Source organism: Eschrichtius robustus, chromosome 14 (genome assembly GCF_028021215.1).
Source record: "Eschrichtius robustus isolate mEscRob2 chromosome 14, mEscRob2.pri, whole genome shotgun sequence".
NCBI classification, from domain to species: Eukaryota; Metazoa; Chordata; class Mammalia; order Artiodactyla; family Eschrichtiidae; genus Eschrichtius; species Eschrichtius robustus.
The window spans coordinates 92,763,410-92,790,181 of record NC_090837.1 but is presented as its reverse complement, the minus strand read 5'-3'; the positions used below and the strand labels follow the sequence as shown (position 1 = coordinate 92,790,181).

Genomic DNA, 26,772 nt, shown 5'->3' with positions numbered 1-26,772 from the left:
TAATACAAATCATTTCATTGTTCTGTGTAGGTTGCAAAATACTGCTTTTACTGTATCTGTGGCTCAAGTATATAATTACTTGGTTAAAGCTGTGCCATTTCATAGAACCATGTTAAGCTAAGTGGCCTCTCAAGAGAGAGACTAGATCAGCCTTCTGCCTTCAGTGGATTTTTAGGCAGCAGAGACCTGGAGTCCTGTGAAATTCTCTGCCCGGGTCAGGCTGGTGTACATGTGGAAAGACAGAGGCAGGTGAAAGGAGAATGGTCGCATCTGGGACCCATTTGTTTCGTTGAGGGGAACGTGGGGAGATGTGGGTCTTTTTGAAGATGTTAAGTGATAAATCACTGTCTCTCTCTCCCTCTTTTCCTACAGGGCCCCTGTGTCCATGATGAGGACTCTGGCCTGTCGCTCATAGGAAAACCTGCCCTTCAGGCTCTTTTGTACCACTGCCATTTTTATGAACATTTGAATCAGATGGTAAAACATTGTTACCTGGGACGGTATATGTTTGATCCGAATTGTTCTGCTCTTAATGGAACTTCTGAAGGCAATGATTTAAATGGTAAGTATATTATATTTATATTTTTAATAAAATGTAACATTTCTTAAACTGTTAAAAACCTATGTGTTTGTTAACAAAATATTTGAAAAATAATGAAAAGTATACAGGAAAACATTCATCTCTAGTCCCACTACCCAGAGGTTGCCTTTGTTACCTTACAGTGTATTTCCTTCCAGTCTTCTTTCTCTGTATAGCTTTTGTTTATTTTACATAATTGTGTTCATATCTTATGTACATTTTTGTATTTCCTCCTTTCACTACACATTGCCTAAGCATTTTTCTATGTTATAAATTTTCATGGAAACCGTTTTTGACATCTTACTAATGTTTCATAAGTTATTTCATGCCCTTCAGTAAAATTTTATAGTTTTTTCCTCTATTAATGTCTTAAATTTTTGGAAGGTTCTTCCCAGACAATCAAGAATGAGACCTTGCCTACTAAATTTTCTAATTTGTTTTGCTAATATATTGAAAAGCTATTTGTTTTTTGGAATGTTACTCATTTATCAAAATATATGCTGAAATCTTTTAATTTCTACTTGTTTGTAGATTCTCTTGGATTTCCTAAGTATAAGATCTTAGCGCATATAAATGATAATTATGTCTCATAATAATAAATGATAATTTAATAGTAAGAATAAAAATAATTTTAAGATAAAAATAAATATAAAATAATAAAAATTTAAAACTTTTTAAAATTTTAAAGTAATGTTAAAAAATCTTGGCATAATTTCCCACAGAAAAGGTACAAGAATAGAACAAAGAATTCCCAAATGTTAACATTTTACTATATTTGCCCTCCTACACCATGTGTATGTATGTGCGTATAAGTGAAATATATTTATTTATATGCATATATACATATATATATATTGTTTCTGAGCCATTTAAGAGTAAACTGCAAACATGAAGTTCCCTTACCCTGAAATACTTAAATGTAAATTTCTAGTTCACTTTTCTGCTCGCTTCTTGGAGGCATTGAGAGGAGAATGACATTTGATGAAGTTCTTGAACATTCTAAACAAATGTCCCTGTGAGGAAAGTGACCGCTTTAATTGTTTGCATTTCTCTGTATCTGTGTTACCGGAAGCATGGCCCTTGAACCAGCAGCACTGACATCTGCTTCCAGCTTGTTAGAAATGCAGATTTACGCCACCCCCGACCTTGACTTGGGGAATGGAATCTCTGGGAATAGGACTCAGGAAACCACTTTAACAAACCCTTTATGATTCTTCTGCGCTTTGAAGTTTGGGAGCTGGTGCTCTTGCTAAATTGTGTTAGATTAAGCTAAAGCACAGTCAACTAATTGTTTTAAATTTTTTTGTGAAACATGCTGTATATATAAATTAATTAAGAATAATAAAAATTAGGCACACTTCTTTCACACTTCTTTAGTTCTGGATTGGTTTCATGTAAGGAGTATTCTTTCTGTTAATCGTTACAGTGCCCAGAAGACTATTCACATTGACAGTTTTCTTGTTGTCACAGGTTTAGATGACTCATTCAAGTTTTGGAGGGCTCCATCTCGGATGTCCAGTCAAGATCGAGATCCAAGTTCTCTCTCCACTTTGGAAACAATGGTACTTCCAAAGAACGCATAAGTGCTGCATTTTGAATTTCTGAAAAAATTTGAATTTACATAGTGGAGGGATAAGAATGGATGTGAAGTATAAGGTTATGACCATAACAACTGTAATTTATTTGAAGTGCCGTCTCTTGCAGAACTAGTGTCTGTCTTGCTCAAATAAGTGCACTGAATATCCTTTTAGATGAATTTTCAACCTCTTTCCTGCCTTTTTTGATAGAACCGGAAGTTCAAAAGTTTTAAAATGTTTATCAGTAGTAGTAGAAAAAGAGAACAGATCCCATATGATTAGTAATGCTTGATTACTCTGAAATTTTGCTTAAGGACAAGGCAGTTTGAAGAATGTTGATCCATTCAGATGATTCCAGTGTGGTACTAATGATTTTAAACACATTTCTAAATGCTTTCATCAAATAGAAGCTTGTCTTGATTATCTGAAATACCTGAAATTTATGTACACCTGCCTGCCTTTCTTCCTTTTTTTTTTTTTTATTTATAAGGTGCTTTGTTCTAAAAAGTTTGAGACACTAAGTATTTCTAAATAATGACATGCTAGGTTTCATTTGTTTTATAAGCATACAAAATCATTCTCAACTGGAAAACATTGCAATGTATTTTTGGAACAATATACTGTGTTGTAGGACCTATTAGGAAGGCAAAGCCTTGAGACCACTGCTTCCAGGAGCAAAAATAATATAAGAATTAAATAATTATACAGGCATTAATAAGATTCACCTCCTACAGTTTCTCAAGAGACTGGTACTTTTTGCTAAGTTTTAAGAGACTTTTTTTTTTTTCCCCTAGACTCAGAAGAGTTTATGTTTAGTGCTAAATTGAACCTTTATTTAGAAAAATAGAATAATTACTCCAATTCCACTAGATGTCATGCTTTCTTTTGCAAGCTAGAAATAGTGTGTATCTTTGTCTCAATAAGAGAAATAATGACATGATTCAATGCTAAAGGGAATTGTATTAATTGGTTATTTAGTTCACAGAAGTACAGCGTTAATATGTGCTTAAAAATAATTCTTTTTAGGTTACCCTGTTTGTTTAAAGGGCTGTAGACTAACTTTGAAATCTTTGTACATTCTTCAGTTCTTTGCTTATAGTAGGTATGCAGTAAATAGTAATTGCTCTAAATAACTTTGAGTTAGCTATTTTGTAGATATCAAGTTACATTTTTCTTTTAATTAATTAATTTATTTTTGGCTGTGTTGGGTCTTTGTTGCTGTGCGCGGGCTTTCTCTAGTTGCGGCGAGCGGGGGCTACCCTTCGTTGCAGTGTCTTACGTAAGATTTACCTTCTTGTAGCTTCTCAAAAGACTAGTATTACCTGTTAGAATTTTTACAGTCAACTTTTTTCTTTCTTTCTTTTTTGGTTTCCAAACAGAAGAGTTTTGGTATTGGTGAATTACTCACCGAATTGGTGACTTTTATTCACAAAAATTAATCTAATTACACCAATGCTACGAATTGTCATGTTTTCCTTACCATATGAGATATACTATGTATCTTTTTTCCAGCAGGAGACAAATATGGAGAGTTTATTCATTATACCATTACTTTATTTCTTTCTTTCTTTATTTTTGGCTGCGTTGGGTCTTTGTTGCTGTGCGCGGGCTTTCCCTGGTTGCGGCGAGCGGGGGCTACTCTTCATCGTGGTGTGCAGGCTTCTCATTGCAGTGGCTTTTCTTGTTGCGGAGCATGGGCTCTAGGCACACAGGCTTCAGTAGTTGTGGCGCTCGGGCTCAGTAGTTGTGGCTTGCAGGCCCAGTAGTTGTGGCTCACGGGCTCTAGAGTGCAGGCTCTGTAGTTGTGGCACATGGGCATAGTTGCTCCGCGGCATGTGGGATCTTCCCAGACCAGGGATCAAACCTGTGTCACCTGCATTGGCAGGTGGATTCTTAACCACTGCACCACCAGGGAAGCCCTTATACCAGTATTACTTTAAACCTAAACGGTCAGTACCCAGACCAACTAATACTTTCTCAGGTATAAGAAAATGTTGAAGTTACAAATTGAGGTATCAGTTGAGTGGATGTAAATCTTGCTAATGAGTTTATCTGGTTACTTATATCATTAATTTGTATGTCTCCCAGAATTGAGAAAAGATACAATTTGTTGATTGGTTTGTTTTTCCACTTTGTCTTTCTGAGGAAAGCACTGCCTTTTGATATGGGTCCTATCATCCAGTGTGCTGTTGCTGGGTCATTATCCTTTCTGTGCTGTTAGTGCCACATTAGGGACTTTAATGGTGTTATCTAATGAATATTAGTTTAGTTGATTTCGACTTGTATGTTTTGTAAATTATAGGTAGAGTAAGGAGTGTCATTGTTACCTTGGGGGTGTTGCCCTGGTAAATAAATGCCTTTTCAGAGATGGCTTCCCTCAACTCAGTGTCTCCTTCCCCAGGGGAGGAGAGGTCAGGTATCAGTTGTTTTTCCTCCTGAAATCACATTTCTACTTCTCAGAAATACCCGAACTAGATAGGTGTTTATGCCTAGGACAAACCAGTTTGTAGCAACAGCTTTAAGAACAAAATTTGATCTTTTCTGCTGCTCTTGAGCAGAATTATGTCTGTATTTTTAAAAATCTGTTTTATCAATTATCAAAAAAAAGGAAATGTGGGTCGTTTGCTTTTGAGCTTTTCTTTGTGAAATATGTGATTCTTTCAAACTTCCTGGAGCACTAATTTAAGGAAAACTGATTTTACTTTAAGTTTATTTAAACATTTATAGAGAAATTTTACTCATGGGTCCTCTTAGTCTTTAAAAAACTGAAAATCATTTTACTATTTTACAGAAGAAGAGATTAAGGCATGGAATGAATAAGCGTCTTGTGTAAGGTTCCAGCACTGCTAACTGGTGGAGTGTTATTTGAATCCAGAAGTGTGTTTGGCTCTAGAGCCCAGGTCGTTGGCCATGATGTTTTGCTCCTTCACTACAAAGCAAGATATGATCAGTGCCGAAATGGATGTTACAGTCAGGGTGCAGTGAGCTTAGATTAGAAGGAATGTTGAAATGGGGAGTGATTTTGTGTAAGAAGTGGCAATTGAAATGGGCTTGAAAGGATCAATCCCTTTTTTATATTATGTACACATTTTCAAGGAACTAAAAAGATACTCAAATATGTCTTAGAATTCAGTACCCACTTATGAGGTTTGAAAGTCTACTTGAGAACATAAAGCGTAATTAGGAAATAGCTGAATGCCAAGCTGTGTGGTACTGAATGCCTTAGATATTCAGAAGATGCAAGATGGGGTTGTTCTGAGGGTGGGAAGAAGGCTGAAGTTTGATTCCTGGTGTAACCAGGTGGGGTTAGCCAGGAGAGCTGAGTCTGGTTTTGGATTTGAAGAGATAAGAGATAACAGCTGTAAAGATATAAAGACATTTCAGCAAAGTAAAATGTCGTGAAGCATTACAAAGGACATTAGAGAAAGATGAATTGACATTTGTTTGATGGTGGTTAAAAGTTATTTTATAGAACAGGATGACAACACGTTTATGTATTGATGTGTATTATTAAATATAATCAAATGAGTGTCCATTGAAGATTATTTTCAAGCAAGCAGGATTTGAGCATAGTACTAGAGCAAGTCAGCTTAATACTTTTTTACCTTTATTTATTAAAACAGTAATATGTTGATATAGCAAATTTAAAAAATATAGATAGGCTAGTAGAAATATAAATCACCCCTAATCAATTTTTAAAACACAGTATATTGCTATAGAAAGAAGTTCTTGTGTTTTCTCAGCCATATGGGGTAAGTTATAATGCAACTATTAGATGCTTCCTAAAATCATATTTTCAAAATTTGTGTATCCCTTCCTTGGACTATACGGAGGAAAATCATGGCGTTTATTAATGCCTGACCTTGGTCACGAATGGCAACTTAGCGTTCTAATGAGCCAGGTATTTAGTGGCCCTCAGAAGCTCTCTTTTCCTGCAGTGAATGCTATCTCTGTTTTCATCAGTAGTGAGGACTGCTTGAGTGTTTGCCAACTGAAAGGATGTTCAGTGAAAAGATAAAGGATTCCGGCATCCTTGTCCTCTTAAATTTTCTCGTGTAACCAAGGGAGCCTGTGGCAGGAGCCAGGCTCGTTCATCAGCTCCTGCACGGTTGTGATGCCAGTCTCCGTGTGTGCTTGTTGCTTCACACGCTAAAAGTTATCTGGATGTCTATTGACAGGAACTGGTTTTTTTTTTTTAAACACATCTCTTATAACCAATTGTAGGTAAATATAATTTTTAAAATGTCTTTAGGTTTTTTTCCCTGTTATGTAGATCTAATGTTATTATCAAATAAGGCATTTTATACACGCTTATTTATGAGTGATTTATTTAGACTGAGATTTATCCAGCCTTCATTTTTAGATGACTTTATGTGCTTAGCTTACTTTTTTGGCTACAGCTTCTGTCACTTATTTCTTATTACTGTAATGTCATACTTGAAGTGGTGAGAGGCGATTGAGGTCTTAAGTTGAAAGAGGGAATTTTAAAAACTATGTATTAATTTCGTGTGCCATTTTCTTCAAATTTATATCCTCTTTACTATCAGAAACTGCAAATGAAAATAACCTTGGGTTTTGTTTTCATCCTGTTATATCAAGTCTAAGGTACCTACTTTAAGCGTTAGAATAGATATGTAATCAATATGCAAATATCGTGAGCTGTACAGTATCTGGGTTTGCGGTAGGGTTGATTCATAAGTTCTGTTGACAGCTTACCTGTGTGCATGCACGGACCTGGAGCTTATCCAAGTATGGAAAGTTCGTGCTGTCTCAGAGAAAAGAAAATTGATGGGAAGATACAGTATTTTCCACGTATGAGGTACTTGACATCAGTTTGGGCTTTTTCAGTTTTAAGGCTTTTACAGCCAGCTCATTGGTAAACCTGTGCGTGAAATTGTGTTTGTTTTCTACAGAATTTCCGTTACGTTTAATGTTTCCAAAAAATGTATTCTGAAGAACAATGTCAGATATTGCCTGATTTTTAAAAACAGTTCATTTGTGACATGGGGAGAGGTAGAGAACAATCTTTTAATACTTCTCCGGATTCTTTTAGAGGCACTATTACAATTTGTGTGTGCCATTTGGAACTTTAAAAAACTCTTTTATTATGAATTAAGAAGTGCAAAATATCTCGAAGGACACAACGAATTATAAAGTAGGAATTTTTTTTAGCCTTTCAACATTTGAGCGTAAGTGAGAATAGGCTTTATCAGGACCTTAAAATCTAGATGGGCTTCAAATCAAAACTTTGCTCCTTTGAGTTACTGATTTATATAAACTGTAACAGGTCCTATAAGAAGAAGTAGAAAATGCCATTCAAAAAACTGTTTTAACTTTCAAGATGTGGAGTGTTTTCCAGTTATACGAACTAGTGTACTTTCGTAATAAACCTTTTTGTCCGAGGATGTCTTGTATATATATTGCTCGTGTTTCATTTTCCAATTAGCAATGTTAATGAGTGATTGTTCCGAGTATAGAATGATTTTCTTTACTGATCCCTAGGTGGCAGCTTCGTCGGCAAGTGCTGAATTTCAGCCGCTAGTGCTCTGCACGGCGCCTCTCCCTGAAGCCTCACATGACCCGTTTGTGGCTCAAGGTATCCTTTTAGGAAGACATTCTACTTTCAAAAATAAAAATGATAAGTTGGTCCAGGCAGATATGTTGAAAGTAAATGTTTGGATAAGAACCAAATTAAATAAGTCACAGAACAAACTGTCTAGATAAGAACAAAATGAAATATCACAGAACATGATAGAATAAATAGATCAGAAATTAACAAAACAAATACTCTTAACTAATAAATGGGAATTTGGCCATCAAATAAATAGTCTGATTGCCATATGGTTTCCTATTAGATAAGAATAGATGTTTGGTGTTTGAATTGAGGAACTAATGAATATTAATTAGCTTCATTTTTTTTCCCTTTTGTGAAAACACCTCAATTTACCACAGTAACCCACTTGAAAGTGATGCGAATGGGGTCATAAGTATTTTGCAGAGCCTATGCTTTCATTTTAAAGCACACAAAGTGTCTTGAGTCTTTATTTTGTTAGAAATGCGTGATGAGTAGCCTAGGATTTATTTTTATTAATGACAATATATCGATTTTAGTCTTTGTGTTAGGCACTGCCTCCAACTCTATTATGCTTTACGCTTTATATATTCATATAGATTACAACCTAACTTTTGTTTCTTCTAAGACAGTAGATAGACCTTTATTCAGTAGCATTAAATTCCTAACCTATATGGAATATACTACCTAAAAAAAAGGTAATTTTAAGCACTGAAATATAAGCATGTGCAGAGAAAATGCTTTCTAAAACTTTAGAGATACTTGCTTAAGTAAGATTTTACTCTGAATTTTCATTACAGTGTTTGTTCCATAACTTCCTAAACAATGTCTCGTTTTGGTTGTTAGTAATTTATGTTAACAATATACAAAAGAGTATAATTATAGAAAGTACTCATTTGATCCTCTTAAGAACAAAAGGAGCAAACTCAGGTTGTTTTAAGTGGCTAAGGACACAGAGCATGAAATCCAATTTGATAATGAATTTCATGAATATTTATTTCTAGGAGTGTGTTACATTACTATTTTTTAAACAGCTTTATTGAGATATAATTCACATTCATACAGTTCACCCATTTTAAGTGTACAATTCATTGTTTTTTAATATATTCACAGAGTTGTGCAATCATTACCACAGTGAGTTTTAGAACATTTTCATCACCCCAAAAAGAAACCTTGTTCCCATGAGCAATCAATCACTCCTGATCTCCCCCATTCTCCCCAGCCCGAGGCAATCACTAATCTACTTTCCCTCTTTATAGATTTGCCTGTTTTGGACATTTCATAAAAATGGAATCATACAATATGTGTTCTTTTGTGTCTGGCTTCTTTCACTCAGCATAATATTTTTAAGATTCATCTGTGTCATAGTCTGTATCAGTGATTCATTTTTTATTACTGAATGATATTCCAACATATGGATATACTATATGGATCTATATGGATATATGGATATACTGCATTTCATTTATCCATTCAATCCGTTGATGGACATTTGGATTTTTTCCACTTTTTGGCTTTTATGAATAATAATGCTACAAACAGTCATACAGGTTTCTATGTGAACATACAGTTGTGTGGTTTTTGTTTGTTTTTTGGTTTCATTATTCTTGGCTTGGATTTATTTTCAAGGATTGTGCTTAGAATATATATTCATGCACAGTTTTACTGGTTGCCAATTACTTCAATGTATGTATTTGACAAAAAAGTATTTTACTCCTTTTTGTTGAATCTGCCAACGAACCTTTGAATAGTACTGGAAAGCATTAAATATATTTTGTCAGTGATCCTTAAGACTAAAGCAATTTTGTTGTTACATATCTTTCTAAATTCCGTCTCTTTAAAATAGTTAGTGTTAAGATAAAATTTTTTTAGTGATAATGAGATTATAGTTCCCTCAGCTGGAATTCTCAGTGAAGGATTTCTCCATGAAGCTGGTCTGTCCTTTTATTTCTTGTTCTGTTAATTCTTGATTAACCAGGGAATTACTATGCCCCAAAGCAATTTAGAGCAGGATGACGAGAATTTTCCCTATCATGTACATTAGGGCCACTTTAGATGTCCAACTTCTCATTTTTAAGTTTAGTTTCTAACTTTTGTAAAAGAAAAATCCTTTTATGTTTTAAGAAAGCCTTTAACAGAGTCTCATGATCTATAAGCGTACATTTGATCTACAAAGTTGAAAAGAATCATTACAAAATAAAAATCTTAGTATATTTGAGTATTACAAATATAAATAACTGAGATAGTTCTCTCCAGATAAAACATTAATTTTTTTAAATATATTGAATGAGTTTGAATTTCTTAAATGTTAAGCCCTTCCTATTTTATTGGTATTCTTTTCTTCTGTATGCTGCCCTAGAAGTGCTGAAGACATGTAATACATCTTTTGTGAATATATAAAATTTTCCCTTAAAAGCATTTGCACTATTTCTATGGAATTCCCTAAATTTAATTTTCCCAATTTAGTTTAAAATATCAAATCTGTCTTGACAGTATATAGTCCCAAAGTGCCTCCTCCAAGGAATTAGTTAATTACAAAGGGAAATATTATAACTTTATAATGGAGAAACCTAGTAGACACCACCTTAATCCATCAAATGGCCAAAGTTAACACCACCCGTAATGGGACAAATAGGAATCATGTTTCTCCTGATATAATGTCCTGAAGATCTAATGACGAGGGATCATCAAACATCAGACACTCTACAAGGGAACTAGCTTGTGTTCCTCACAAAATGTCCAGGTCCTGAAAAACAAAGCAAGACTGAGGAACCCTTCCAGTTCAAAACCCAGAGACATGAGAACTAAATGCAAAGCAGATCTCGAATTGGATCAAAACAAGAAAAAGAACTTTTTCCTTTTGCTGTAAAAGATGTTGGTGGGACAGTATGCAAAATTTGGAAAAGGTCTATGGATTAGATAGTACCACTGCATCAATGTTAATTTCCTGGTTTTGATCATTGTACTGTGGTTATAAAAGACAAAGTCCTGTTTTTAGGAAGTTAACTTAGGATTAAAGGGGTATTTGTGTGCAGCTCACGAACAGTTCATAAGAAGCTAGGTAGGTAGATAAAATGTGGTAAAATACTAATATTTAGGGATCTGGGTAAAGGTATACTGGGAATTTTTGTACTCTTGTACTTTTCTGTAAGTTTGATTTATTCAAAATATAATGTTTCTTTAAAAAAGAAATAAGAAACGAAGGTCATGAGGGAATCTTGAGGCCGATTAAGCTTTCTTGTTAGCAGTACCCTGCTGAGTCTTCTAGGAAAGTTCCCTCATATCTTCAATTCTAAAATCCAGAATCTCTGAAAACGGAAAGTTTTCTCAGAACACAGGTGGCAGTAAACCTTGCCCGTACCTGCATACAGTTGGCTGCAAAATCTGACCAATTCTAGTTTGAGGTTGTATTTGCTTATGTATTCATCCTGCTTGCTGTGATTATGTGTTTGCTACATTGCAGAAATACTTATTTCCTTATGGGGTGATGCCCAAGATTCCATTGGAAGTGTTAACTAATATATGGTACACGTACCTTACTACTCTTCTAAAATCTAAAAATATTTTGAATTCTGAAACACTTCTGACCCCTAGAGTTTCAAAAAAAGGATTGTGGAGCATCGGTTTGTGCCTCAGTGTCTGAGTGCTTGGGACACAAAACCATGCCCTGCCCTTCTTGTCTTGGCTAGTACACTGTCACCCAAGGTAGGCACACACACCCTCGTGTACATGCATGTACACACACACACACACACACACACACACACACACACTCTGGAGGAGTTGGACGTCTGACTCCCTGGCCTCGGGGTTGAGGTGTGTTGAGCAGTTAAGGGAATTTCCCAGCCATCTCTCTTTGGCAATTTTAGGAACTTTCCTCTGATTATCAGAACTTGTGAATATTGTACATAACCACAAGGTAAACAAAATGGTGATAATTTTCACACTTATTTCAATAATAGGTCAGCATGAAACTGCATCTCCACGGCTTCCTCATGATTCATCCCTTTCTGCTCCTCTGCCCAGACAGTGTGTTTTTGTCACTCCGCCTCTTCTTTCCGCGATGTGCAGCCTCCTAGACAGCCTCTTGGCAACGACTCCAGGCGACACTGCAAATGCTTTTCGACAAGCTCGTCTCATAGAGCTTCTTTGTAGGTAAGAGATAAATACTCCCAGAGAGGCGTGTAGACTGCAGGCTTTTGCTTTTGCCAGAATTGTCTCGACGGTGTTTATTTTAGATCTGTTAGAGCACTTGGATAGGTTTGTTACGTTGACTGTTAAGCTTCCCCAGCTCCCCGTCCTGATGTTTTTTAAACTCCAAAGTTCTGAAACCTTATTTGTCCTCTGCCACATTCAAGGAATATGATGCAAGTCTCCTTGGTCATTCAGAATGGAAGAAGGAGTTTTGGGGTTCATCTCCCTAGCAGTCATATCAGAATAACGTCTTTGGTTTGAAAAGTCATTTTTAAAGTTCATTTGGAGTTATTTAGTTATGGGAGCCTGAGAGTTTTATTAGAAAGTAGTCTGATAAAATTTAGGGAAATCATGATTTGGTTCTTCCATTTATCTAATATTAATCAGTGTCTGACATAACTTTTTCTGATTTTCTGATTGGCTATATGGTATAGTTAAAAAGGCCAAGGATATTGAATTCTGTCCGACTTATGTCCTAATTAGAGTTCATTCTCTCACTAGTGTTGCAGCCTTGGGAAAGTAACTTTAATCTCTGAAGTGTCATTAATAACACCTAGTTAATGGGGTTACTGTTAGGATGAAAAGTGTTGTTGTCTAGGGTACTCTCTTATCTTAAGTGTTCCTTTTCTGCTGACATGTGTTTATTCTAGCCAAGTGTACCTACCTCCTGTTCACCACACATTCATTTGCATTTCTCTGTCTCTGCCCTTTGAACATTCACTGTCTGAAATGTCTTCCTCCTCTTTGCCCAATCACAATGCTTTCTCTTTCTTTCTGGGATAAGAACAGTCTAAAAAGAAAGAAGTCTGCCTTGCTTCCCTTCACTCAGTTGTGATTACTCCTTTACTCTGCCCTTTATAATAAGCAGCAGGGTGTGAGTTTGTTCTGTTTACATTCGTCATCTTTTCTACTTTGGTGCCTACTAGAGTTGAAAAAAGGGAACTGCTAGTTGATTGTCTTTCCTTCTTGAATGTTTCCTGCCTCAAAAAGGGTCAGAATGGGGCTTTAGGAATAGTCTTGCTTCTCCAGAGTCAGTTATGAGTCTGTCGTGACATTGAGGGCACAGAGGTATTAAAGTCTCTTTTATGGCAAAGGCTTATATTTCCATCCCTGTTCTTTATTTCTGATTTAAAATTTTTTTTCCTGTTTGTTTTTCATTATTTTGTTTTTTACTTTCTAAATCAGAACTTATTTCCTGGCAAATGTTTTTCCTGTTTTAAATAGGGACGTAACCACCAAGGTCTTTCTCTTGTTTCTTTTCCTTCTGAAAGGGCTTTATTATATTTTATTCTGCTTTTAATAGGTTTCATTAGATATTTTTCTTAGAATTCTTTGTTTCCCACATTTATCTGATGAGATCTTTTCCTGTGTTCTGAAATATTGTAGGGTAACTTTTTATAAACGTTAATTTCCTTTATTTTGTAAAAATCCTTTTTCTTGAATTCTGTTCATGGTTATATCCGAACTTCTTAAATTCTGATTACTGAATTAGTCTTCAGCAATAAGCATACCGATCATGTGAAGGGTGCTCCTTCTCTGTCCTTCACAGCGTCGCAGATGCCACCCTCATAGAGACAAGCGTCCAGGAGCTCCAGGCCCTGCTGCCTGCGTCACCTCCTGTTGAACACACTCAGGCTCAGGTAAGCGCCTGCGTCTGCACGTGCGTTCGTTTACCCTTAAATGCCAGAAACGTAAACTCTGCTGAGGATATACTAACCACAGGAGAAGGTTGAAAATCTCTCAGGATATACGTGGTATGACGAGGTTATTTGAAATAGGTTACTTAATAGATGGTAGAAAAGAGCAGTGGGGTTTGAAGACCTAGATTGTATTCCTGGTTCCATCATTAACCAGCTAGAAATGTTTAATCAAGGATCTGGGTATCTTTGAGCACCGTATTAAAAAAAGGGAATGTTGTATAGCCCACCTTCCCCGTCTGTGATTTTAGGCTGTCTCTGTCATTTCCACGTAAATTGAAGTTGTGAAATACTTAGTGACTAAATTCTGTGTATATTCAAAACTCAGTCTAATAAGAATAAATTTATGTTTGTTCCTTCACAGATAATTTAGTGTAGTTGCTGCTAATAGAAAAGTGTTATCTTAAAATCAGATTTTGTAAGAAGGGCTGCACGATTGATTTGGGGTGAGAGGTAATCACAGGTGGGCTAGCAGTGTCTTTTGCCTTGCGCTGTCTTCTTTGAGCTTTCTGAATAAGGCAGAGCCCCCGGGACAAGGCTGGGTAACACTGTGCATCATCTTCCAAGCCCTGTCCCAGTGCAGCGCTTTCATTTGTGGGTGTGCTTATTTGCGTAATGGCCATCGCCTCCATTTTTCTGTCTGTCCATCCAGCAGATCTTTATTAAGGGGCTACTGTGTACCAGCATCTTCCCTAAATGAATAAAGCAAAGACCCTTTCCCTCAAGTTGGGAGAGTAGATAGTGAGCAGCTACATATATGCCTGATGATGTCTTAGACATCGAAGAAGAATAACTAAAAGCAGGGACAGGAAGTGAGGTCAGAGTTGGGGGGGCAGGGCTTTTCCGCATGGGGTGGTCAGGGAGGGGCTTTCAGACAGTGACGTGTGGCCTGACGTTAGTGAGGAAGCTGGTCCTATGGGGCATAGCAGGGCCCCTGAGAGCTGGCCTATTCAGGAAGCAGAAAGCAGTGGCCAGAGCGGAATCTGCGAGGCGGAGATGGGGCTAAGAGGGTTCAGGGCTCCATGAAGGCAGGGCCTTCCTGTTTCATGCCATTGTGTCCTGAGTGTCGGGCACAGTGCCCTTCCCATGGCAGGTGCTCATTCAGTCCCTGTGGAATGGATGAATAATAACAGTAACAAACCTTCATGGGTGTTTGTTTCTGTGAATTTATGTAATCCTCACATCAATCACATGAAGTACCATTAGCGGCCCTGTTTTATAAAGGAAATGACTGGAGCCCAGAGATGAGTAACTTGCCCAGGGTCACTCACACAGTAAGGGGCAGAGCCAAGATTCCAGCCCACGCAAGCTGGTTCTAGAAGCCACGCTCTTACTGTTGCACTACCTGGCCTTATGCAGACTAAATGTTCTTGCCTTTTTGTCCTTATATAAGATCATTCATTCCAGAAAAATTTTGGAGCATATGCTTTGCCACATTGTGTTGTAGGTGCTAGTGATGCATCTGTGAACAAAGCAGACACATACCCCTGCCCACATGAAGTCTGTGTCCTTGGTACAGGAGACAGACAGTAAACAGTAAATAAAATTTAACTGTTTTATCGGATGGTGACGAATGGTGTGGAAAAAATAAATGAGGATGGGGAAAGGGGAGACAGGTTGATGTTTTTCTTGTCGGGTGGTCAGAAAAGGCCTCCTGGAGGTGAGATGTGAGCGGATGCCTCGGAGGTGAGGAAACAGGCCGTGGGTCGTGGGCAGAGCGTGTGGGCAGGACTCTGCATGGCGAGCGTGTGGGCAGGACTCTGCACGGCGAGCGTGCGGGCAGCCAAGGTACGAGGGTTCTGAAGCATGGGGTCGGTTGGTTGGTCTATTTATTTGAAGAAGGACTTTCAAACATAAAAAAAGAGGTACTTTATGAACTACCATATCAATAGCTGATTACATCTTCAGTATGGTAGTTTACAAAAGAATCTTTGACAGCTCAGTTGTTCTCTCTCTCTAATGCTTCCTGCTGGCTCTCACCTCCCATGGTTTATCTATTTATGGTTACACCATACCTGGAGAGGGCAGACTCGCTGTAACTTCAGTAGTGTAGTGTATGAAGGGATCAAAAAATACTTCACAGCAATGAGGAAATTAAATTTCACAAACTGCTTGCATTCTACCCAGTAGGAAAAGTGTAGCGCCACCTATACTTTTATGTAAAATATATCTGCAGATTAGGTAAAGGGAGTACCTTTCATCAAGAGAAGTAGGGCAGAAGAACTATTTGGAAATAGTCTGAGGCCATTTACCATAGAGGCACTATGCCTCCACAAATGCCCAATGGTCCCTGCTCTCACAACAGCAGCCGAATAAGGTGGGAGGAAAAACTGTGAGTGTGTGTGTTTGTGTGCACACGTGTGTACAGAACGAGACAGAGGCTTCAGAATATCTCTGTAAAGTTCATTTATATGGGCTGTCTCATTGCCTGGGGATAGTGGGCAAATGAGTCCTCACAGTTTATTCTTAAATTATTACATATCCAGAGAATTTTTTTTTAAAGTACTTTTGCCAGTTAATACTTTTTATGGTATTAGTATGTATCAAGCAACATTCCAGAGATGTTTTCACTGGTAATTTTGGGGAAGATTTAATTTTTCTTTTGTAACTAAGAACAGTATTTTTATGCTGAAGGATAGTTGAGGCCAAACATTGGACATGTTTGCATTTTATTTGTGGCAATAACTAGGCTATTAAGCTGGCTTTTCCCACCCCTCAGTTGTACACTTTAAAGAGTATTTTATAATCTTTCTTTACAATATTGTAGATTTTATGGTTTTGGACTGCCTTTTTTGCTTCTTCCAGAGTATTGATTCTACAGCTTAGCTACTTGAAAAATACAAAGACTTTCTTTCTCTAAATAGAATTCAGAATTTGGTTTTGGAAATACTGCTTTGTTTAGTATTATTATAGTTGACAGTGTTAATGTGGCCACTAATGACATGCTTATGAGAAAAATAATGCTTTGCTGTGTATTCATTTTAGGTCTTTAAAAATTATGATGAATATTTTATTACTTTTTATTAACTTATGTTACAAAGAAGTGACTTCTTATAATGCATAGAGAACTAAAATACTTTATCACTGCGATGGGCTTTTCATATGACGTGCTTTGTTTTACTTTATGTCCTCTTTCGAATAGGTATCCTTTCTCCTAGAATACCTGTCCTCTTTGTCCAGGCTTCTGCAGTCATGTTTAGTGGTGGATCCCGACCTTGTGGTTCAGGATGAGCTTCTGAAGCCTCTTATCACAAACGTTATCAGAGTTCTCACCATATGCACCAAAGATATATCAGGTAAGCTTTATTTTTTTAGTTTAGGATGAAAGTAAATAACACTGAGGAAGAATATCTTACCTTGCACCAGGTATTCAGATCAAGGTCACATTTTGGGTTGTTCTTTGCCAGTATTCTGGAAGCCTTTTATAATGAGTTTTATAGTTTGGATATTTTAAGTGGTTCCAGGAGACCATTTGAGGCAGTTATGTAGTATAATAAAAGACCATTCCCTGTGCTGTCATTTTAAATGAGGGTAAAGTTCTTTATGAAATGTTAGAAAGTGCACTAAGTATTAGAGAGTAAATTATTCTTATAGTCTATGGCTAAATCACAAGTTTAAGCAAGTCTAGAATGCAGTATCAGAAATTTCCTAAGGTCTGGAATTTTTTTTTTTTTTTTTTTGGCTGCGTTGGGCCTTTGTTGCTGTGCGTGGGCTTTCTCTAGTTGCAGCGAGCGGGGGCTACTCTTTGTTGCAGTGTGCGGGCTTCGCATTGCGGTGGCTTCTCTTGTTGCGGAGCACAGGCTCTAGGCCTGCGGGCTTCAGTAGTTGCAGCACGCGGGCTCAGTAGTTGTGGTGCGCGGGCCCTAGAACGTGCGGGCTTCAGTAGTTGTGGTGCGTGGGCTCAGTAGTTGCGACGTGCTCGCTCTAGGGCGCACGGGCTTCAGTAGTTGTGGCACACGGGCTCGGTAGTTGTGGCTCGTGGGATCTAGAGCACGGGCTCAGTAGTTGTGGCACACAGGCTTAGTTGCTCCACGGCATGTGGGATCTTCCCGGATCAGGGCTCAAACCCGTGTCCCCTGCATTAGCAGGCGGATTCTTAACCACTGCACCACCAGGGAAGTCCTGGAATTCTTGAAAAATATGCTTTGATGAAATGTTGAACATAGAGCTTAGTAGGCGAGAAAATTAAAACAACAAGGTTCGTTGTCAAAATTAAGATATGATAATTGTCTAAAATAGTTTATAATGAAGTAATTGATCATTTGATAATTCTCTTTGCCCATCAATTCATTCTTATTCAGTCCTTTGAATTTATGGATTTGCAGGGTTTAAGTCTGGTAAGTGAAGTGGTTTATGATGCCCAGCAAAGCCGGTACTCAGTGTCTCATCAGTACTAAGTTATCCCAGTGCTAGAGCAGCAGTAATTACTTACATGGAAATTTTACAAGTGGCAGTGATGTCCTGACTAAGCTAATTAGGTTACACCATGCGTTCTCTACAAGGGTGATGTCTCCCTACACGGAGCAAAAAGTGATTCTTGAGGGAAAGGGATGGGGGAGAAAAGTCTTAGCTGCTGGAGTGGTTTGTGGCCCTCAAAAGCTCAACTCTACTCAATAAAATCTTATTCCTTAGTATTTAGTTTCTCTTGTTGGGTATCACTTGAGAAGCTTTGACGTTGAGCTCATGGAACATGCATGAGAAATATGCAAGATCAGTGCTAAAAAGCTGGTGCGAACATGGCTGTGACTGGAGTGCTTTTGATCTAATGCTTGATCCCAAAGTCACATGACAAGAGGTGGCCTGCATGTTTTGGCTGCCACTGGCTGCCTTGTGGATGTTTTATTCATTTCCTTGCTTTGATTTGGGGCTTTGAAAATTAAATTAAAATGGTATATATTTTAATATTTAAGTATATGGAAGTTATTTAACCCATAATTAATTATGCCAAGTGCTGAAAAGGAGAAATGTCAGTAATATCTGAATGTATATTTAGCAGGTGGTTAAGTTAATAGTCATTTTCTCATATCTTTCAAACATTAAACATTCACTAAAATAATTTTTAAGAAATTAAAATTTTTTTCTGGAAAAATAACAGTTTTGAATGATTTTATAAAACATTGATTATACTTCTGGTATATATTTATATGATTTGATGATTTTCATATATAATTTTATATATCTTAATTTATATGTGTAAATAAATTACATTAAAATTATTCAGCAAGCACAGTTATAAAGTTAAATGTGAATAGCTTTTTAGTTTTTAATTTAACTTTAAACTTAAATATTTTATTTGACCATCTTAAGCCTATACTAAATAAAGCTAGTAAGCTTTATATTTATTCTTTTTATGTGTAAAGTATAAATATATAGATATTACATAAACAGATATATGGTATCTGTGAAATTAATATTTCATGGGGATTGTGATAAGGTGACATATGATTAAAAAGACTCCTATTTATAGAGCTGATAATGACAAAAAGGTTGAGAAACACCAAAGGTTGCTACAATCCAGACTCCCTGGAAGATGTTCTTTCCCAGTGCCTCATGGGTGCTGAAGAGCACTGAGGGGGGAGCCTTTAGTTCCTTGTAATGAGTTTGACACAGTTGGCAGATAACTGCTGGCGCTGTGGCCACAGATGACTGTCCTAAGGTAGCTATTGCCCTCCAGCTCCCATTTGCCTAGTAGAGAGAAGGGAAAAGCTGTTTTTCCTCTAGAAGGTTAATTGCTGCACCCTTAGCCGTACATAGGCGAAGCTGCAGAATCCTCTTTTGTATCATAGTTTTCCTTTTGGGGAAATACTCTTTTCTGTTCTTCAAAGAAGTTTCCTTTCTTTACTGCTGTGACCTTGGCCATTATGTTTTCCCCTTTCACCCCCTACACAAAGCTGCTAGAGGGGAATAAAGAAAACAGGAGAAACTTCACTTTTACAGAAGTAGCACAAGCAATGACATGTTTTTATGATGTGCCCAATATGTAGTTCTGAGGCTATGGCTTAATATTCAAGTTGCCAGTTTCTGCTTATTGTTGAATATGCTTTAATAAGAGGAGGATGTGTGAGTGTGTATACATTTGTCTATAGGAGGGTGGGTGGAAGAGAGATCTTTAAGAAGCAATGAAAAGGAGAAATTAATTGAAATAAATTTTGGATCATGTTGAATTACATTTGTCTTCATTTGATGAAATACATACCTCTTATTTTATGTGTAATGAAGTGTCTTGGTGAGTTTTTTCTTCTTTGTGTTAATAACTTGAAATGTTTTGATTAATTTTATAGATATAGAGTTAATATCGGCTTTTTATCAGACATGGACACATTTATTTAACCTTCTGGCCGCACTCCTGAGGAAAGCTGGCCCTGCCTCTTTCCCATCTATTACGATGGGTCTGGCCAGGTACTGGGCGACGGTGGTCGGTAAGAAGATAGTCTCTCTGGGTTTGGGGTTGTTCTGCTAATAAAAATTAAGATAATCCCTTATGTCTGATTTTATATATAATTTATATGTATTCTCTAAAATTAAGTAATTATGGCATGGTATATGAAAGAGGAACCAGGTACTTGCTTCGAGAAATTTGCAATGCTCTTGAGGAGCCCAAAAAATGCATTAAAAAAAAAAAAAGAAACATATGTCAAGATACTGTAAAAAAAAAGTAAGAAAAGCCTATGGCATTATGAAGACACATATGATGTGATTATAAAACAATGAGATAGATTTTCTTCTGTTGATGTAGAAACCCACCTCTTTTCTCACACATATGCATTGTGAGTGGGTAAAGCTGCCTATATAATATCCTGCTTACATGATAACTTGGAAAGTTATAATAAAAATAGTGTCTTGTCTTGAGACGTGAGGATTTTCTGATAGCCAAGGGTATAGTGTAGTTAATTATTTTTGTAAGATGTTTTCCATATAGTAGTTGCCTACTACAATAAACAAATGATTGTTTTTTATATTACTGCTGTCTTGAATTTTTCATAAAGTCTCTTCTAAATTTTAGCATAGCAAGAGCCTCTTTTTACGTAAATGTATATAAATAACATTTGTTACCTTTTAAAAATAGCCAGTTAAAATGTATTCAAAATTGAGTTCTTTTAAGTTTCCACTAATTCAATTGACTTATTTTTTCACATTTCATTTTATCATTTGGTCATTCTGTAAACTTACATGTATGGTACATTTTGTCACCAGAGTAGTAAAGGTTATGGGGAAGTACATGTTCAGCAAGAAACAGAATTGTTAGTTATCTGGATATAGGAGTTCTGAGTTTACCCTAAGGGGAATAGTGACCATTTAGGGATTATTATTTTGTTAAAAGAGATAAAAATTGAAAGAGATTGACCAAGTGAGTGATTAATATTTTCCTCTTGCATCCATGGTGTGGGGCAGGGGGGAAACTACTTTATCATCTGAATCACCAGTAGTACAGAGCAGCATGCTTTACGGCACTCATATGGGGCACCTAGGCCAGCTGGTCAAATCTGGCCACCGCCTGATCTGGTAAATAAAATCCTGCTGGAACACAGCCACGCTTATTCATTTCCTTACTGCCTGTGGCTGCTTTCCTGCTACAGCGGTAGAGAGGTGAATATTTGTGACAAAGGCCCATGACCTGCAAAGCATGAAATACCTAGTTACCCTTTGACCCTTTGCAGAAAAAGTTTGCTGACCTATAATTTAAGACTGTTTACCTGACACTATTTCCCTAGTGATAAAATAAAGACATATTAAATTCACAATCTTTCTACAAAATATACACACGGTTTTATATAATAATGGTGCTAATAAAAAACAACCTACTACATATACTGTTAGCTTTGATAATAGCAATGTTAATGAAAATATAACTAATAAGAATGATCATTGATATTCCTTACTGAGGGGTTGTTTTTGTTTGTTTTCTGTTTCTCTTATCATTTTCCATCCCATGTGCCCATACGCATTTAAAACATATTAAGTCACTTTGTAACTTAAGTTATCTGTAACAGTTTTTTCTCAAATCTGACTAATATTTAGACATCATTTAAATGATTCCCATGAAACCTGCTGACTAAATTTCTTTTCTTATGTTGCTTAAGAACATAAGAATTTCTATAAGCCTGAATCTAGGTAGAAATTCTTATGGTTATAACTCTTAGACAAGCATAAATCCAAAATAATATAAAAATAAAACACAAAATTATAAACCAGTGCAGTCAAATTAATAAAATTAATGTAATATAGCAAACATTCTTTTGACTAAATTTAAATCAGTGCTCACAACAGGAAATTAATAATGACTGCTTCAGTCTAGATTCTTTTGAGTTTGTTTGCCTATTCTTTCCTCCCTGTTATACTTGCAGATCACTTCATAATCACTCTTGTTCTCTCTCTGAACTACTTTGAAACCTTTGTTCCTACATTGTGCCAACACTGCAAGCTGGGTCTTGTTTTAAGTACTGTTTAGCATCAACTTGTTTGAAAACAGAAAAACAATCACACTTATTTGTAAAATAGTAACCTAGATAATCCAGAGTAGAGTTACATTAACTATTTTTTAAGGTTAGCACTGAAATAAAAACTCAAAAACTCTATAGAGTGTTTTTGGGTCCCCCAGTAGACCCCAGAGGGATCAGTACTCATTTATATATAATCCTCTTATTTTAGATCTTAGCAGATATTGTGTATATGTACACTTGTACACACACACACTCACACTCATATAAAAAAGAACCTATATAAAAAGAACAAAATGAAAATTAGATTCCTTCATCAGTAGGTTGTCTTAGTACTGTTTAACTTACCTTTAAACACTACGGTTATTCGTGTGCTAATAAGCTTTACTTCGTTAGAAATAAAAAAGCTATAAACTTCATTACTCAAATAAATCTGATTAACTTCTTTAATTTGGAAGAAGTTTTCAGTCATTTACATATGGAGTTATTCTCTCTTTCAGATATGTTCTGCAGATGTGTGGGTTTGTCTGGCACCTGCCCCACTCTGTGTACTGCCAGCCTGCAATTCCTTTCTCTTCTCCTGACTGAAGAAGCAAAGACGCATCTCCAGGATAAGGACAAAACAAGTTTATGCCACAGTCCGACGATGGCTTCACTTCTTGATAAAACCCAGGAAAGTCAGAAATCTCTAGAACAACTTAATGAAGTAATTCTTCAGGTATGTGATTTCTCAATTTTTCAAGATTTGGTTTAGTTTTTAAATGAATTGACTTTCAGTCTTGGTCTTGTAAGAATTTTTTTCAATCATTTGAATTAAAAAACAATTAATGCTCATTATGACCATTTAAATAATAGAAAAATATATAAAGTTAAATTAACCATCTCCTCTCCAGTCTCATTCATCTGATGCTGACCGGTTTCTTTAATACACATGATGTAAAAATTCAAAATGAAACCTTAGTAATTTAAATCCGGCTGATTATCAAAATAGTTTGCCGGATCATGACCGGAATGATCACGTTTCAGGAATACAGGTATAATTCATAGTTTGTCGCCACTTTCAAGACACGTTTACATCTTTGAAAATATTTTTACCTCAGTGGCATTTGGCTTCTACTGTACATGAACTATATGTTTAAGGTGTATGTCCGTGGAGGAAGGTGGACGTGGTTGGCATATTTCTGAGAAGATGCCCCCTTTCCAAACCCTGCTGCCTATTTTATCTTGTAAACTTTTTTTTTGCAATCCTAAAATATGAAAAAAGAATTTTGTTTCATCAAAAACTTTCTAAAGCCACTAAAGTATTGTTATTTTATATATAGATTAACAGTTAAAAAAAAATGGGAAGTGTTTCCTGAGTTGCACAGCTTTTTACAAATAGGAATATTACTAGATTTTTCAGTATTAAGAATCCTTTTTAATAATAATCACATTTAATAAATTAACTATTCTCCAATAAAGTTAAAATTAAAAGAAAATAATCATGTGGTTTTATGATTTTCGTCTTCTCACTGCAAGGTGGGTCAGTGGTGGGTGGGCGCATTGAAGGGTTTGCTTCTGCTTCCCGGGCAGCCAGCCGCGTTTCACAGTCAGCGTGTGTTCTGCCCACTTGCTGCCGTCCCCGGGGCCTAGGGTTCTGGGGTCTTTGTGCCTCCCATGCCCGGGAGGGTTGTGGTCGCGCAGGTCCTCCTGGTATGGCCCCTTGTGTGTTTGGCATGACAGCCTGATTGTGTTGGGGTGCGGAGGTGGCAGAGGCAGGGGCAGCCCCCGGCCCCGCCTGAGCTGCCTGCGGAGGGGCTCACGGGCTCCTCGGGGACTTCTGTCCCCCTCGCCCAGCGGACTCTAGTGGTCCTCACGGCACAGGAAGGAGCCTGGTAGGGGCTCCCCGACACTTCCTCTTCTGTCTCAGCAGCTTCCTGAGGAGCTGGAGCTCTAGGGGACAGGTCCCCAAAGCATTCCTCAAAGACACCTATTCTTGGGAAGCCACCACTTCCTGTAGCTCCTCCCTCACTCATTCCACTCGATTTTTCTTAGTTTAGAACCCAAACTGGACACTGTTCTAATTGTCTCAGTCACCATCACAACAATAGGCTTGATTAACTGAGTCCCATGATTAACTGAGTCCGATTTTGCACTTTAAGGAATACGGTTGGCTCTCCGTATCTGCGGGTCCTGCCTCCATGGAGTCAACCAAATGCGGATTGACAATGTTTTTTAAAAAATTTTCAGAAAGTTCCAAAAAGCAAAACTTGAATTTGCTGCATGCCCAGCAACTATTCCCATAGCATTTACATTGTTATTAGGTATTAGACGTAATCTAGAGATGACTTAACGTACATGGGAGGATGTGCCTAGGTTATATGCAAATACTTCACCATTTTATGTGAGGGACTTGACCCTCCGCAGATTTTGGGGTTCACGGGGATCCTGGAACCAATCCTCTGTGGATACCGAAGGACCACTGTGTTATAAGCAGGAAACTAAAATGTACACTTTACCGAAGTTCTCCCCCAGCCCCGATGAGAAGTCATTACCAGTTTCCCAACTTTGGCTTTGGCAGAACACTCTTCTCCTGGGCGAGGGGCCTTTGCTCGTGCCAACGTGTTTTCCTCTTCAGGGAAACAGAGGGTATCTCAGTGGTTTTCCTGATGATTAGCTAACTTTCCTCCCTATTTCTTCCACATTGCAAAAGATACAAGATCTGTGTGGATATGGATATGTTAACCAGTTACTTAAATCGTGTTTCCTTATAAATCATACTCTTCTTGCTCATGTAAACAGTAGAATATGAATATGTGACTTTTGTTAGAAGGGCACAGAAATTTAAGACAAAGGAGAGAAAGGAATTTACCCTTGACAGTTTATGAGAAAAACGTATGCCTGACATGAGATGGGGCGTTTATTAATGAACTTGTTAAACTGCAGATACTGTGTTTTCTTTACAGTGCCCTGCATAAAGATGATATGTGAATTAAAATATTGTTAGAATGCATTAAGCAGCAACACATTGTAATAAATCGCATATGTTTCTTAATATATATCCATGTGGGCCATGAATTGTGCCGGAAGTTATATAAAGCAAAGTAAACTATAGTCTTTAAATTATCAGAAAAAATAGTATTCTGAAATTGCCCTTCAAAGGTGTATTTAAATTTTCTGTAAAACTTTACTCAAAAAATATTAGATGTGTGACCTTAGGCATATCACTTGACCTTTTCTTACTCGGTTCTTCGATGCAAAATGGTAGGATTGTATTACATTATTGCTCAGTTTCTGCTGGCTCTAAAATTCTCCGTCTCCTGATAAATTATTATATTGTTTGTAACTTCAATTAAAATGTCTTGACAGAGAATCTTTTGTAACGGCTGCTTTACAGCAGTATCCTACAGATGGTACATGTTGAAAGTTTGCATTTGGTACTCATCTCTTAAATCACGTATGTTTATTTTTCCATAATTTTTGTAATTCTGTTTTGAGGCAGTTTCAGGGTGGTTTCAGGTCAGAAACTGTTAGCTGTCTTTTGAACATAAAATATTGAACACATTTGACTTAATGGAGATTTTGCCTTCTCTAGTGAGATACTCAATATGTTTCATTTGCAGATACATATAGATAACAAGATTAGTAAAGCTATCTCTATAATAGGTCTTGTCTGTAATTGATATATTGGATTATTTTTACTCTTTATTTGATATGATATCTGAGGATAGTAATGCAAGGAAACAGCAAACTCTTATGTCACATTTTAGGAGGCATGTTTTGCACTACTGCTTAGTGAGTGGTAAAATTCAACAGTAAATCTGTTGGAGAGAAGACTTGTTATATATTTGAGATTCTGCTGTGTTAGTGAATGTTCACTGTAATTAAAAAGGCTTTTCTCTACTTTAGTACCTTGTGGAAAGAAAGCAAAAAGTCTAGATCACCTAGTATATAGGAGGAGTTATATCAAAAACTGCATAACATTTAAACAAATTACATTGAGTCCTCTTATTTTCTTTCTGCCTATGGTTTCTCGCTCTGTATCCTCTTGATTTGTTTTGCGTGTCTGCATCATCCAGTAGCTAGTTGTCTGTCACTTCACCTGTTGTATGTGGAATCTTAGCCTCCCCTCCTGCCCCCGGCTCCTCACCCTTACAGGGTGTCCTGCCCTGATGCTCACAACTCCTTGTCTGCAGTAAGAGCTAAGTGGGAGACGGAATTAAATCCTGTGCTCTGGCCTTCGGTCTATGTTGAAAAGTGTGTGGATTTACTAGAGGTTAGTTCTCTCTTTCTTTCTTTCTTTCTTTTTTTTTAAGTTTTGGGTTTTCATACCAGTTTTACCACCTACACATTTTAGAGTGCCAGTTTTGTAAGTATTTTTAACCAGAGTAGGGAACTTCTGCCACCTTCTCTCATTTCCCTCTTCTCAGAGGTGACTCCTTGTACCTCTTTAGCTTATTATTTTATAGTTTCCCTTCCATGTCTCTAAATAACATGCTTGTATTTCTTTATCTTGATTATTTAGTTTTGGACTCTGTTGATTTTCTGGTGTGGAAAATGAGACCTTTAACTCTCTTTCCATGTTCCACCTACCTACCCAACTGCGGTGGGTTTCCCTCTCATTCCCCCAGTATTATATAGCTTCACATTGACTAGGATTAGGCAGGGTGCAGTGTTAAACTGTGAAAACGGTATACACAATTGAACCATGTTGCAGTGTTCACCTTTCTTTTCC

The 26,772-nt window shown here is 37.0% G+C and overlaps 1 protein-coding gene across 5 annotated transcripts in view; it reads left to right on the top strand.

The window, feature by feature from the left end:
- The window catches only part of RTTN (rotatin), a 170,903-nt gene that overhangs the window by 86,359 nt on the left and 57,772 nt on the right, over positions 1–26,772 (top strand). For all 5 annotated transcript variants that reach the window (XM_068563430.1, XM_068563431.1, XM_068563432.1 and 2 more), the window contains 8 exons: positions 373–562; positions 2,051–2,142; positions 7,660–7,753; positions 11,692–11,884; positions 13,473–13,563; positions 16,763–16,916; positions 19,902–20,039; positions 22,559–22,776. In XM_068563430.1, the coding sequence (XP_068419531.1) occupies positions 373–562; positions 2,051–2,142; positions 7,660–7,753; positions 11,692–11,884; positions 13,473–13,563; positions 16,763–16,916; positions 19,902–20,039; positions 22,559–22,776 (1,170 nt within the window). The remainder of the gene's footprint in view (positions 1–372; positions 563–2,050; positions 2,143–7,659; positions 7,754–11,691; positions 11,885–13,472; positions 13,564–16,762; positions 16,917–19,901; positions 20,040–22,558; positions 22,777–26,772) is intronic.